Source organism: Cervus elaphus, chromosome 4, assembly GCF_910594005.1.
Source record: "Cervus elaphus chromosome 4, mCerEla1.1, whole genome shotgun sequence".
Lineage (NCBI taxonomy): Eukaryota > Metazoa > Chordata > Mammalia > Artiodactyla > Cervidae > Cervus > Cervus elaphus.
Genome location: NC_057818.1, coordinates 35,620,056 through 35,636,391, shown reverse-complemented (window position 1 = coordinate 35,636,391; position 16,336 = coordinate 35,620,056). Strand labels below are relative to the sequence as shown.

At 38.6% G+C, this 16,336-nt stretch overlaps 1 protein-coding gene across 1 annotated transcript in view; it reads right to left on the bottom strand.

The window, feature by feature from the left end:
* Positions 1-16,336, bottom strand: part of LRRC36 (leucine rich repeat containing 36) — a 61,333-nt gene that overhangs the window by 22,114 nt on the left and 22,883 nt on the right. The window contains exon 6 of the mRNA XM_043898791.1: positions 2,444-2,571. Within this exon, the coding sequence (XP_043754726.1) occupies positions 2,444-2,571 (128 nt within the window). The remainder of the gene's footprint in view (positions 1-2,443; positions 2,572-16,336) is intronic.

Genomic DNA, 16,336 nt, shown 5'->3' with positions numbered 1-16,336 from the left:
CACATGTTTGATTCCTGGGTTGTGAAGGTCCCCTGAAGGAAGAAGTGGCAAGGACAGAGGAGCCTGGCAAGCAAGCTACAGTCCCTGAGGTCACAAAGAATCAGACACGACTGAGCACACACATGCATGTAGATATAGAGTATACTTTTGTCTCCATTTTCTTTAAAACAATACCAAGTTTTTTAAAAAATGGTAATTGAAGTAGTTCCTAAATTACCCAAGGAGAATCTCCAAAAACAAAGAAACCAACTAAATGCTAATCTGTCCTTTTATAAAATGAAGGCATTATAAAAATTCAACCTGAAAGGAAATCTTACTTTTTCCTTGTATATAGCATTGATTATCCAAATTGTGGATTAATCAGTCTTTCCTTCTTTTCTTTCTCCTTCTGGATATTTTCAGCAAATTTACTGCTCAATAACTTATCAAACAAAATGCAAACAAAAGAAGTTGAATATAAAGTCATTGATTCTGCTTCCTGCATCATATTCATTCATATAAATAAGTAATGGACTCCCACCAATTTTTTCTCTAAAAACTTTTTGAATTCTTCCCCCATCTTGCATGATCTCTGCCTCTTCATTGCCCAAGAAGCAGGAGAGCCATCCCTGAGATGTTAAGAATCCAGTAATTAAAAGGCTAAGACGTAGAAAATGTAAAGAAGCCAGGTAACAGGAAATGGAGACACTGGGAAGAGAGGAGAAAACTGAAAATCAGCCCAAATCTGTAACAGCTGTATTCCTGCTTGAGTGCCAAAATGCCTGGCACACAATGTGCTAAAATTATATGTACATTTGATCAGGTACTAGGCGAGAGGGAAAGGAGAGACTAAAATTAATGGAGAAGCCTCTTTGCATCCTGTCTTGTGCTTTCCTTTTTAAGTGTCTAACATGCTTTCATCAAAAAATCCTCTTAGGTCAGACAAAGACAAATATCATATGATACCACTTACATGTGGAATCTTAAAAAAAAAAAAAGTACAAATGAACTTATTTACAAGACAGAGTCACACTACTTAGTGTGTATATGTCAATTCCAATCTCCCAATTTATCCCTCCCCTCCTTTCCCCCGTGGTAACCATAAAATTGTTTTTTACATTTGTGACTCTGTCTTGTAAATAAAGGGGCTTCCCTGATAGCTCAGTTGGTAAAGAATCCACCTGTAATGCAGGAGACCCTGGTTCGATTCCTGGGTTGGGAATATCTGCTGGAGAAGGGATAGGCTATCTACTCCAGTATTCTTGGGCTTCCCTTGTGTCTCCGCTGGTAAAGAGTCTGTCTGCAATGCAGGAGACCTGGGTTTGATCCCTGGGTTGGGAAGATCCCCTGGAGAAGGGAAAGGATACCCACTCTAGTATTCTGGCCTAGAGAATTCCAAGGACTATATAGTCCATGGAGTCGAAGAGAGTCAGACATGCCTGGGTGACTTTCACTTTATACCACAGGGAATTCTACTTGACACTCTATAATGACCTATATGGGAAAAAAATCTGAAAAAGAGTGGATATATGTATAACTGATTCACTTTGCTGTACAGCAGAAACTAACAACATTATAAATCAACTACACTCCACCTCCTACACTGCTGGTGGGAATGTAAATTGAAACACCCGCTATGGAGAACAGTATGGAGAGTCCTTAAAAAAAAAACCTTAGAATAAAACTACCATATGATCCAGCAATTCTACTGCTGGGCATATACCCTGAGAAAACCATAACTGAAAAAGACACATGTACCCCAATGTTTATAGCAGCACGATTTACAATAGCTAGGACATTGGAAGCAATCTACATGTCCATCAACAGTTGAAAGGATAAATAAGATGTGGTACATATATACAATGGAGTATTTCTCAGCCATGAAAAAGAACAAACTTGAGTCTGTTTGAGTGAGGTAGATTACACTAGAGCCTGTTATACATAGTGAAGCAAGCAGAAAGAGAAAAACAAATATATATTAACACATATATATGGAATCTAGAAAAATGGCATTGATAAACCTATTTGCAGGGAAGGAATGGAGACTCAGATATAGAGGATGGACTTGTGAACACAGTGGGGAAAGGAGAGAGGGGGACGAACAGAGAAAGTAGCATTGACATATATACACTACCATGTGTAAAACAGACGGCTGGTAAGAAGCTGCTGTGTAACACAGGGAGCCCAGCCTGGCACTCTGTGATGACCTAGAGGGGGGAGTGAGGGGAGGGGAGGGAGGCTCGAGAGGGAGGTGATACATGTATAATTATGGTTGATTTGCGTTGTTGTACAACAGAGACTAACACAACATTGTAAAGCAATTTTCCCCAAATAAAATTTTTTTAAAAAAGAGAAAAAAACCTTAAAGTCCTCTTAGAATTTCACAAGTAACTGAGAATCTACTGGATTATTAGCATTAATCATTGACTAGTCAATAGATCTAGCAGGAGGGTGAATACATTACCTGTGTTCCCAATAGGAAAGGGTCTAATTTCTCATCTGGTATAACACTGCCCTGGGTTGCAGAAGAACTTGTTAGGGAGTCCTTTATTTCCCGGTTAGGGAAGGGAATAAAAAGTCCTTTGTTTGAGTCTGTTTTAAAAGAAAAGGCATACAATGAAGCACTGACCAGACTTTAAAGGCAACGTGTCTTATGGAAAGATACTAGAAGTCACAAGATTGAGAGTTAGTACTATGTCACCACTTGGAAAAAATGTGAATTTGGGCAAACTGCTACACCTCTCTCAATCCCTCCACTTATAAAACAGTGATGATAAAATCTAAATTTTCCATCTCTCAGAGTGGAGGTAAGGTTAAAATAAGATAATGCATATGAAAGGTTTCATAAATCATGAAATGCTCAAGAAAAATTAAAAAGTCAAATATTTTTGCACACTTCTGAAATGAACATACAATAAACGTTGACATCATTTCAACAATCTCCAGCTACAGGGGGAGATGGCTGAAAATAGACTCCTGACATCAGGCATCTCCAGGGCTTTAATCAGCAGTCTGCAGTGATTCATCATTTCAAATCAGCTTCGTCATTTCTTTTTTTAAATTTTGTTCATTTATTTATTTAAGCTGTGCTGGGTCTTCTTTGCTGCAAGGGCTTTTTTTCTCTAGTTGTGGTGAGCAGGGGCTACTCTCTAGTCATGGTGCACAGGCTTCTTATTGCAGTGACTTCTCTTGTTGCAGAGTACTGGCTCTAGGGCAGGTAGGCTTCAGTAGCTGCAGCATGCAGGCTCAGTAGTTGCCGCTCCTGGGCTTTAGAGCACAGGCTCAGTAGTTGCGGCGTATGGACTTAGCTGCTCCATGGCATATGGGATCTTCCCAGATCAGGGATCAAACTCAAGTCTCCTACATTGGCAGGCGGATTCTTTACCACTGAGCCACCAGGGAAGCCCCAGCTTTATAATTTCTAACCAGCTTCTTTCTGCCTTGATTTCCTCATTTATAGAAAGAAAAAGACTAATCAAGACCTATTTCATAAAGAAGAATACCAAATCTTTAGGTCTCTCTTTAGTATTTTTTGGGGGGCCTATTATTAGAGAAACAACTTTAAAAATAGAAAGGAAAAGCAAATAAAAACTATACCCTAGTCCTGGCCACCTCAATAGGAGCTAGTTAAGATTTCTATTAGATTGTAACACTTGTACAAAAAGTTTTGCACATCCTTGATCAAAACATTAATTGCAGAATTCTGGGATTTGGAGTCTTCTGGGAGACTCATGGATAAAAATTAGAGATTTTTGTTTAGAGAGGCTTTTTTCTTTAGTAGGATTGTATATAAGAATTAAGATATTAATAGTTTCAAACATTTGTGCCTTAGTCAAACAATGTGCTCTTCACCTAGTTCCCATGTGTAGGCTCTGGCAGTAGAAAACTACCATAAGGCAGGGCAACAGAGAACCCAGAATGAAAATAAAGCCAGCCTTTCTAAAATCCAGCCCCTCAGTCCATTTGGGGCTCTACAATGCTTCTTACTTCTGAGTTGCCTTCTGGGAATGAAACGTCCTGCTATTTCAGTACAAAATGTCCTTCTACCCTTGTACTTGACATAATTTTATTTCTCAAAGTGACATAGCTCTCAAAGTTTATGTTCTTTGGTTCCTTTGCAGTTGCAACACAGAAAAAAAAAAGGTGAAGCAGAAATCGCTGTTTTAAAATCTGATTCTTAGTGGGAAATTAGAGCAGTTAGTAAGCTGTGACTTTGGGTTCAGGGCTCCTCTTACCCCTTTCCTACAGAATACCACAAACTTCCCAGGTATCTGAGACCTTGTTCCATCTTGGTTTTCCTTCTATCTTTCTAATGCTCTTTTCTAGATTCACAGGTTTTTGTTTTGTATTTTTTAATTCAACCTACTTCTTGGTTCAAACAAATCTCCCGAGGTCCCACCTCTTTGCTGAATGCTACCATAACTTCTCTCTGGTTTCAGCTATCACTCAAATCTGGATGACCCTAAGTCTAAATCTCTTAACTCTTATCTGTCTTTTCATGTCTAGACTTAAGTTTTTTGAACTGCTCCCCAAAGAGTCCTCTACAGACAACTGAAAAGTCAGTATTTTCTCTCCCTCTTTTTTCTTTTTGCTGTGCTGCGTGGCTTGTGGGATCTTAATTCCCCGACCAGGGACTGAACCTGGGCACCGGCAGTGAAAGTGCCGAGTCCTAACCAAAGGACCACTAGGGAAATCCCAAATATTTTCTTTTCAAAAAATGTCTTTTATTGAATTTGCTACACTATTGTTTCTGTTTTATGTTTCGTCTTTTTGTCCAAGGGGCATGTGGGATCTTAGCTCCCTCACCGAGGATCAAACCCAAAACCCCAGCATTGGAAGGCAATGTCTTAACCACTGGACTAACAGGGAAGTACCCTAAACATTTTCTAAATTAAACTCATAATCTTTACTTCCAGGCCTACTTCTGCTGATGTCCCACCTCCAACCCTAACCCTCATTTTAATACTGGCATTACTATTCACCTAATCCCTCAAGATAGAAACTTGTTCTTTGGCTTTCTCTCACTTATCTCAAATGTCAATTATCAAATTCTATAGAATTACTTTTTTTGGAGGGGGGAATCTTTAATTGAGGTATAATGTACATGCCATATAAGTCATCATTTTACAGTATGCAATTCAGTGATTTTCAGTGCATTCACAAAGTTGTACAATCATCACCACCTTCTACTTTCATCACCCCAAAACAGGCCAAATTAACTGTGATTCTTAATTCTCTCTTCTTCATCAGCCCCTAGCAAACATCAAATAGGGTTTGCCTATTCTGGACATTTCATGAAGATGGAATAATACAATATTTAACCTTTTGTATCTAGTTTCTGTCAATTAGTATATTTTCAGGACAAACATTGTAGCATGTATCAGTACTTCAATCCTTTTTAGGCTGAAAAATATGCCTTATATGGATATGCCATTTATTTTGTTTCTCCATTCATGAGTTGATAGATTTTTTGGCTATTATGAATAATGCTGCTTTCATTCCTGCACAAGTCTTTGTGTGGACATATGTTTTCATGTCTCTTGGGTATATATCTAGAAGTGGAATTGCTGGGTCAAATGGTAACTCTAACTTTCTGAGGAACTTCCAAATTGTTTTCCAAAGAAGCTACACCATTTTATTTTCCCACCAGAAATGTATGAGGGTTCCAATTTCTCCATATCTTTGTTGTTACTTGTTATCTGTCCTTTTGATTCTAGCCATCCTAGTGGATATGAAATGTTATCCTCCTTGTGGTTTGGACTTGCATTTCCCTTATGGCTAGTGATATTGAACATCTTTCATGTGCTTGTTGGCTAGTTGCATATCTTCTTTGGAGAAATGTTTGTTCAATCTTTTGCCCATTTTCTAATTGGGTTGTTTGCCTTTCTGCTGTTGATTTTTTAAGAGTCTACATATATATATATATATACATATATATACACACACACACACATATATATGTGTATATATATACAATGGATATCAGACCCTTGTCAGACATATGATTTGCAAATATTTTCTCCTATTCTGTGGGTTGTTTTTTTTACTTTTTAAAAAAAATTAATTAATTATTATTGTGGTCATACAATGCAGCATTTGGGATTTTAGCTCCCCCACCAGGGATTGAACCCATCCCCCCACAGCAGTGAAAGCACAGAGTCCTAACCACTGGACTGCCAGGGAATTTCCTAGCTTTTTTACCTTCTTGATAGTGTCCTTTGAAGTACAAAGTTTTTTTTAATATTTATTTTTATTTATTTGGTTGTGTGGAGTCTGAGTTGCAGCACATGGGCTCTTTAAGCTCTGGCATTTGGGACCTTTTTTTTAAGTAGTAGCATGCAGGATCTAGTTCCCTGACCAGGGCCCCTGCATGGGGAGTGCTGAGTCTTAGCCCCTGGACCACCAAGGAAGTCCCAGTTCTCAAGGATTTAATTAATCTGTACCTTCTTATTTGTATTCACACTATTATTGTCCTATGTCAGGACAGGTCCTTATTATCTCCCACTTGGACTGCTGTCTTTAGTTGCTGCCCATCTAACTAAATCAATCTTGAGTTATTGCTCTAAATTACACATTTAATCATGCTTACGACCTAAAACATCTTTGTCACCCATTTTCAAGAGAATAAAATGAAAATGTTTCATAAAGAGACCGTTTGCAACTTGGCTTTAATCAAGCACCTTAGCTCCAGTCACGTGCATGCATGCGTGCCAAGGCGCTTCAGTCGTGTCAACTCTCTGCGACCCAATGGACTGTATCCTGCCAGGCTCCTCTGTCCATGGGATTCTGCAGGCAAGAATACTGGAGTGAGTTGCCATTTTCTTCTCCAGGGGATCTTCCCTAATCAGGGATCAAACTCACATCTCTTATGTTTCCTGCACTGGCAGGCAGGTTCTTTTCCATTAGCACCACCTGAGAAGCCCCCAGTCACAAGCTGAGTCACAAACTGAGTCAATTTCCTAATCTGTCACACCTGTTTTTTCTACTTCTGTTTTCTATGCATTGAATGCCCAACTATGCCCAATGAATTCTACTTGAATGCCCAACTTAAATGTATCCTTTTTGGGAAGGCTTTACCCAGGTCAACTGCTAGTGTCTCTCCCCCACAGTTCTTTATCTCTGCCAAAGTCCAACTCATGTCTCAGCCTGACTTGTAACCTAATCAGCTATGATAAATCTCTCTGGTGTGGGAGTAACTGAAGCTCTGACATTGTTGTGTCATTTCCTAATATGCCTAGCCTCTAACACAGGAATTTTCCAGTAGATAGACACCTGTTTGCTGAATCGCTCTTACATCCATTGCACCAGAGAAAGCTAGTCGCCTCCCACTATATGCTTATTCATCTGTTAGAACCCCCAATAACAGCCCTAGATTGCCAACATCTGGATTTCTATATGAGAGAGAAATGAATTTCTGTCACAAAATCTTTCCCCATTTGCTCCTAGTACACTCTGAGCCTCTATAGCATATGCCCATCTACATTAGTGTTTCTCAAACTCAACATTCTCATAAACCCTGAGACTATCAATCTAGTTTGAGAAATTTCAGTTTAAGAAACTCAGTGTGTAAAAAGATATTTTAAAAAGCAGATTATATTAGGTGACAGTTTGGCAATTTCTTACAAAACTAAAAACTAGGTATTTACCCAAAGGAGTTGAAAGCTTATATCCATACAAACACCTGCACATAGATGTTTATAGCAACTTTTTTCATAATTGCCAAAACCTGAGAGCAACCAAAATGTTCTTCAATAGGTGAGTGGATAAATAAATAATCCAGATAATAATAATAGAATATTCAGTTTAGTTCAGTCACTCTGTCATGTCCGACTCTTTGCAACCCCATGGACCACAGCACCATTAAGCCCTAAAAAGAAAGTAGCTATTTAGCCATGAAAAGATATGGAGGAAACCACTGCATATCACTAAGCAGACAAAGTCAATCTGAAAAGGCTACATACGGTATGACTCCAGTTAAATGACATTCTGGAAAAGGCAAAACTGTGGCGACAGCTGAAAATGGCAGTGAGAAGCATCTTGCATCTGTTTCCCCCCTAGACAGCAACTGCACTGGCAGAATTCTCTGATATAACTATTTTAGAATTCTGGAGTCTACTGAAGGCTTGCAACTTCTGGGGAGAAGACATGGAAGGTAAATTAGGGTTAATTTTGGTTAATTTCAGTTCTTAGCAAAGTAGCTAAGGCTTCCCTGGTAGCTCAGCTGGTAAAGAATCCACCTGCAATGCAGGAGACCCAGGTTTGATTCCTGGGTCAGGAATATCTCCTGGAGAGGGATAGGCTACCCACTCCAGTATTCTTGGACTTCCCTAGTGGCTCAGATGGTAAAGAATCTGCCTGCAATGTGGGAGACATGGGTTTGATCCCTGGGTAGGGAAGATTCCCTGGAGAAGGGATAGGCTACACACTCCAGTATTTTTGCCTGAAGAATTCCATGGCGAGGAACCTGGTGCGCTACAGTCCATGGGGTCACAGTGAGTCGGACACAACTGAGCGACTTTCACTTTCAGCAAAGAAGCAGCTACCCGTCCCTCACCCCTCATGCAAAAAATTTAAGCTGGACCCTTACCTAACATAAACACAAAAATTAACTGGATGGATTAATGGATCAAAGACTTAAATGTAATATATTAAACTACAAAACTCAGGATTTCTCTAGTCGTCCAATGCAGGGGGCTAGGGTTAGAACCCTGGTCAGGGAACTAGATCTCACATGGTCCAACTAAGACCGGGGGCATCCAAATAAATAAAAAATAAATAAATATATTTTAAAAACTATAAAACTCTTAGAAGAAAACATAAAGAAAATACTTACTGGATTTGGCACTGTGACACCAAAGGCAAAGCAATAAAAGAAAAAACAGACAAACTGAACTTCATGAAAAATTAAAAATTTTGTGCATCTAAAAACAATACACACAGAGTAACAAGGCAGCCCACAGAATGGGAAAAATATTTGCAAATCACATGTCTGATACAGAATTAATATTTAGAGTATATAGAGAACTCCTAATACTCAACAACAACAAAAAAGCAACTTGGTTCAAAAGTGGGCAAAGGACTTGAATAGACATTTCTCCAAACGAAGATTTACAAATGGCCAATAAGCACACACACAAAAATACTCAACATCACTGATCATCAGGGAGACACAAATTAAAGACATGAGATACCACCTCACACCCAGTAGGATGGCTACTATCAAAAAATCAGAAAATAACAAGTGTTGGTAAGGATGTAGATAAATCAGAACTCTTGTACACTGTTGCTGGGCGTGTAAAATGGTACAGTGGCTATAGACAACAGCATGGCAGTTCCTGAAAAAAATTAAAAATAAAATTACTACATTATCCAGTGATTTCACTTCTGGGTACATACCCTAAAGAAGTAAAAGCAGGGTCTTGAAGAGATAGTTGTATACCCCTGTTCATAGCAGCATTATTCACAATAGCTAAAACATGGGAGCAACCCAAGTGTCCATCGACAAATGAACGGATAAACAAAATGTGCTCTATACATACAATGGAATATTATTCACCCTTAAAAAGGAAGGAAATTCTGACAAATGCTACCACGTGGATAAACTTTGAGGACGCTGCTGTTGTTGTTCAGTCACTAAGTCAAGTACAACTCTTCACAACTCCAAGGACTGCAGCATACCAGGCTTCTGTGTCCTTTACTAGCTCCTAGAGTTTGCTCAAATTAATGTCCATTGAGTCAATGATGCCATCCAACCATCTCATCCTCTGTCCCCCCTTTCTCCTCCTGCTATCAATCTTTCCCAGTATCAGATCTTTACCAATGAGTTGGCTCTTTGCATCAAGTGGCAGAAGTATTGGAGCTTCAGCTTCAGCATCAGTCCTTCCAATGAATATTCAGGGTTGATTTCCTTTAGGATTGACTGGTTTGTTCTCCTTGCTGTCCAAGGGACTCTCAAGAGTCTTCTCCAGCATCACAATTCAAAAGCATCAATTCTTCGGTGCTCAGCACTTTTTATGGTCCAACTCTCACATCCATAGATGATTACTGGAAAAACCACAGTTTTCACTATATGGATCTTTGTCAGCAAAGTAATGTCTCTGTTTTTTACTATGCTGTCTAGGTTTGTCATAACTTTTCTTCCAAAGAGCAAGCATCTTTTAATTTCATGGCTGCAGTCACCTTCCACAGTGATTTTGGAGCCCAGGAAAATAAAATCTGTCACTGTTTCCACTTTTCCCCATCTATTTGCATAAAGTGATAGGACTGGAAGCCATGGATCTTAGTTTTCTGAATGTTGAGTTTTAAGCCATCTTTTTCATTCACCTCTTTCACCCTCATCAAGAGGCACTTTAGTTCCTCTTTGCTTTTGGCTGGTATCATCTGCATATCTGAGGTTGCTGATACTTCTCCTGGCAATCTTGATTCCAGTCTGTGATTCATCCAGCTCGTTATTTCACATAATGTACTCTGCATATAGGTTAAATAAGAGTGACAATATACAGCCTTGACATACTCCTTTCCCAATTTGGAACCAGTCTGTTGTTCCATGTCTGGTTCTAATTGCTTCTTGACCTGCATACAAGTTTCTCAGGAGGTAGGTAAGGTAGTCTGGTATCCCTACCTCTTTCAGAATTTTCCAGTTTGTTGTGATCCACACAGTCAAAGCCTTTAGTGTAGTCAGTGAAACAGATTTTTTTTTTGGAATTCCCTTGCTTTTTCTACGATCCAACAGATGTTGGCAATTTGATCTCTGGTTCCTTTGCCTTTTCTAAATCCAGTTTGTACATCTGAAAGTTCTCGGTTCATATACTGCTGAAGCCTAGCCAGAAGGATTTTGAGCATTACCTTGTTATCATGTGAAATGAGCAAAATAGTGCAGTAGCTTGAATGTTCCTTAGCATTGCCTTTCCTTGTGATTGGAATGAAAACTGACCTTTTCCAGTCCTGTGGCCATTGCTGAGTTTTCTAAATTTGCTGGCATAATGAGTGCAGCACTTTAACAGATTCATCTTTTAGGATTAGCAATAGCTCAGCTGGAATTTCATCACCTCCATCAGCTTTGTCCATAGTAATGCTTCCTAAGGCCCACTTGACTTCACATTCCAGGATGTCTGGCTCTAGCTGAGTGATCACATCACTGTGATTATCTGGGTCATTAAGACCTTTTTTGTACAGTTCTTCTGTGTATTATTGCTGCCTCTTCTAAATCTCTTTTGCTTCTGTTAGGTCCTTGCCGTTTACTTGATTGCGCCCATCCAGTTTTCTTGAAGAGGTCTCTAGTCTTTCCCATTCTATTGTTTTCCTCTATTTCTTTGCATTGTTCTCTTACAGCTTTCTTATCTCTTCTTGCTATTCCCTGGAACTCTACATTCAGTTTGGTATATCTTTCCCTTTCTATTTTGCCTTTTGCTTCTCTTCTCAGCTATCTGTAAGGCCTCTTCAGACAACCATTTTGCCTTCTTGCATTTCTTTTTCTTTGGGATGGTTTTGGTCACTGCCTCCTGTACAATGTTACAAACATCCATCCACAGTTCTTCAGGCATTCTGTTTACCAGATCTAATCCCTTGAATCTACTTGTCATCTCCACTGTATAATCATAAGGAATTTGATTTCAATCACACCTGAATGGTCTAGTGGTTTTCCCTACTTTCTGCAATTTAAGTCTAAATTTTGCCCTAAGGAGCTCATGATCTAAGTCATACTCAGCTCTAATTCTTGTTTTTGCTGACTGTAGTATAGAGCTTCTCCATCTTTGGCTGCAAAGAATATAATCAATCTGATTTTGGTATTGACCATCTGGTGATGTCCATGTGTAGAGTCATCTCTTGTGTTGTTGGAAGAGGGTAACAACATTGAGGACACTATGCTAAGTGAAATAAACCAGTCACAAAAAGACAAATACTGTATGATTTCTCTTCTATAAGAGACCCAGAGCAGTCAGTATCAGAGAGAGAGAAAATAGAATGGTGATTTCTAGGGGCTACAGGGAGGGTAAGATGGGGATATATAATTTAATGGGTGTAGTTCAGTTTTACAAGATGAAAAGAGTTCCAGAGGGCTGGTGGTGACGGTTGCACAATGTTATGAATGCATTTAATACCAGTGAACTGTTCACTTAAAAATGGTTAAGATGGTAAATCTTACACACATTTTACCACAATAAAAATTTCTGAAAAAAAAAAAAAAGATGGTAAAAAGATCAGTAGTTGCCAGGGGTAAGAGGGGAGAAAGGGATGACTATGTGAGCACAGAGTTTAGGCCAGTGAAACTATTCTGTATGATACTAAAATGGTGAATACATGTGATTATATTAATACATTTGCCAAACCCATAGAATGTACACTACCAAGAAGGAACCCTAATGTAAACTAAGGACTTCAGGTGATAATAATGTGTCAAATGTAGGTTCAACAGTTGTAACAAAAGCACCACGTTAATGCCTGTTGTTGGTAGTGAGAGAGGCTATGCATGTGTAGAGGCAGGAGGTATATAGGAACCCTGTATTTCCTGTTCAGTTTTGCTGTGGATCTAAAACTATTCTAAAAAAAACAGTATTTTTTCAAATAGCAGGCTAATACTGCAAAGGAGTATTTTTGCTCTTACATCTTTTAAATGTTTTCCATAACTGCATCAAACAAAAACATGAATTAAAGGGTCTCACACTGCCTGTGGACCTCTGAGATTATCCCTGCTCTAGGCGTTCACAACACTGAGTTTGAGGAATACTGATCTGTATCATTTATTTAACGTTTTCACATGCACTGCCTCAAATTGTGTTATTTAGCTTTTTCATGTTTGTCTCATTATCTTATATTGCAAGTGATTCAGGAAATGATTGAATTTTCTATTTCCAGAGTATATGTTTCAGAAGATAACTTCTGTGAGTTTACAAAAAGAAAAAAGGAAAAAAAAGTTGGATGAGAATCAAAAATGGACTTTGATTTGGGTCATAAAGAGAAGGATTTTAATTCAAGCACTGAGGGCAGAAGGGACAGCATTAGTTTAGGGGCAGAAGGGAGAAAAGGGAGAGAGTAGTTTGACTTGATTGAAGCATCGTATATTGTAGTTGAGAAACAGGAGATAAGGTTTCAGGGTAGGCTGAAGAGATAAGCTCCAGCAGTTTTTTTTTTTTTTTTTAATTAATTATTTGGCTGTGCTGTGTCTTAGCTGCTGCACATGGGATCTTTGATTTTCGTTGCAGCACATGGAAACTTTAGTTGCAGCAAGTGGGATCTAGCACCCTGACCAAGGATTGAACCCAGGCCCCCTGCATTGGGTGTGCAGAGTCTTAGCCACCAGGGAAATCCCGCAGCTACAACTTAGAGGAGCCTTGTATGTCAGATTGAGGACTCTAACTTCAGCTATGAGTGGGAGCCATGCAAGTTTTTGAGCAGGCAAATATAATAATCACAGCTGAGTTTTAAGAGAATTAATCTGACAGGAAATACAAAACGAACTGAATAAAGAAGAAACTAGGAGGCAGCACAGTATAATATTTAAGAGGACTTTGATGACTGACAGACCAGAGTTTGCATCACATCTTTGCCACTTACTGTATAATTAGAGCAAATTATTTCACCTCTTTTGGGCCTGGTTTCCTCACACATGAAACAAGTTTAATTATAATCACCTTCAAGGTTGTTGTGAGGATTTAATGAAATTATATACATAGCCTGGCCTAGAGTTTATACTCAGTGAATGACAGATATTAAACATGGCTGTTATGAGACAGGAAAGGGAAAAGAAAGCTTGTCAATTGTGAATCATACTCTATGGTATGAACATTCAAACTGGATTTTGGGGAGGGAGAGAATTATACCCTGCTCTGATTCTGAGCCTGGGTAATGGGAAAGTGGTGGTAACACTAAGGAAACCCTGAGAGCTGTTTAGGGCTGGAGGAAATGGGGTTCGTTTGAGTTTTTTTTTTTTTTTTTTTTCGTTTGAGTTTTTAACATGGTTAGTGTGAGAGGCTGGAAAATTATTCAGTGGTGATTCCAAGTATATGTTAATAGTTGGTCAACAGAAATGGGGAACTGAGGGCTTTATCCCAGTAATGCAAGGATTCTTTAATATCCACAAATCAATCAATGTAATACACCACATTAACAAATTGAAAGATAAAAACCACATGATTATCTCAATAGATGCAGAAAAAGTCTTTGACAAAATTCAACATCCATTTATGATTAAAACTCTCCAGAAAGCAGGAATAGAAGGAACATACCTCAACATAATAAAAGCTATATATGACAAACCCACAGCAAGCATTACCCTCAATGGTGAAAAATTGAAAGCATTTCCCCTGAGATCAGGAACAAGACAAGGGTGCCCACTCTCACCACTACTATTCAACATAGTTTTGGAAGTTTTGGCCACAGCAATCAGAGCAGAAAAAGAAGTAAAAGGAATCCAGATAGGAAAAGAAGAAGTGAAACTCTCACTGTTTGCAGATGACATGATCCTTTACATAGAAAACCCTAAAGACTCTACCAGAAAATTACTAGAGCTAATCAACGAATATAGTAAAGTTGCAGGATATAAAATTAACACACAGAAATCCCTTGCATTTCTATACACTAACAATGAGAAAACAGAAAGAGAAATTAAGGAAACAATACCATTCACCATTGCAACAAAAAGAATAAAATACTTAGGAGTATATCTACCTAAAGAAACAAAAGACCTATACATAGAAAACTATAAAACACTGATGAAAGAAATCAAAGAGGACACAAACAGATGGAGAAATATACCGTGTTCATGGATTGGAAGAATCAATATTGTCAAAATGAGTATACTAACCAAAGCAATCTATAGATTCAATGCAATCCCTATCAAGCTACCAACGGTATTTTTCACAGAACTAGAACAAATAATTTCACAATTTGTATGGAAATACAAAAAACCTCAAATAGCCAAAGTAATCTTGAGAAAGAAGAATGGAACTGGAGGAATCAACCTGCCTGACTTCAGACTCTACTACAAAGCCACAGTCATCAAGACAATATGGTACTGGCACAAAGACAGAAATATAGATCAATGGAACAGAATAGAAAGCCCAGAGATAAATCCATGAACCTATGGACACCTTATCTTTGACAAAGGAGGCAAGAATATACAATGGAAAAAAGACAACCTCTTTAACAAGCGGTGCTGGCAAAACTGGTCAACCACTTGTAAAAGAATGAAACTAGGACACTTTCTAACACCATACACAAAAATAAACTCAAAATGGATTAAAGATCTAAATGTAAGACCAGAAACTATAAAACTCCTAGAGGAGAACATAGGCAAAACACTCTGTGACATAAATCACAGCAGGATCCTCTATGACCCACCTCCCAGAATACTGGAAATAAAAGAAAAAATAAACAAATGGGACCTAATTAAACTTAAAAGCTTTTGCACAGCAAAGGAATCTATAAGCAAGGTGAAAAGACAGCCCTCAGATTGGGAGAAAATAATAGCAAATGAAGCAACATACAAAGAATTAATCTCAAAAATATACAAGCAACTCCTAAAGCTCAATTCCAGAAAAATAAATGACCCAATCAAAAAATGGGCCAAAGAACTAAACAGACATTTCTCCAAAGAAGACATACAGATGGCTAACAAACACATGAAAAGATGCTCAACATCACTCATTATCAGAGAAATGCAAATCAAAACCACAATGAGGTACCATTACATGCCAGTCAGGATGGCTGCTATCCAAAAGTCTACAAGCAATAAATGCTGGAGAGGGTGTGCAGAAAAGGGAACCCTCTTACACTGTTGGTGGGAATGCAAACTAGTACAGCCACTATGGAGAAGAGTGTGGAGATTCCTTAAAAAACTGGAAATAGAACTGCCATATCACCCAGCAATTCCACTTCTGGGCATACACACCAAGGAAACCAGATCTGAAAGAGACACGTGCACCCCAATGTTCATCGCAGCACTGTTTATAATAGCCAGGACAGGGAAGCAACCTAGATGCCCATCAGCAGACAAATGGATAAGGAAGCCGTGGTACATATACACCATGGAATATTACTCAGCCGTTAAAAAGAATTCATTTGAATCAGTTCTAATGAGATGAATGAAACTGGAGCCCAGTATACAGAGTGAAGTAATACAGAAAGATAAAGACCAATACAGTATACTAACACATATATATGGAATTTATAAAGATGGTAACGATAACCCTATATGCAAAACAGAAAAAGAGACACAGATGTACAGAACAGACTTTTGGACTCTATGGGAGAAGGCAAGGGTGGGATGTTTCGAGAACAGCATCGAAACATGTATATTATCTAGGGTGAAACAGATCGCCAGCCCAAGTTGGATGCATGAGACAAGTGCTCGGGCCTG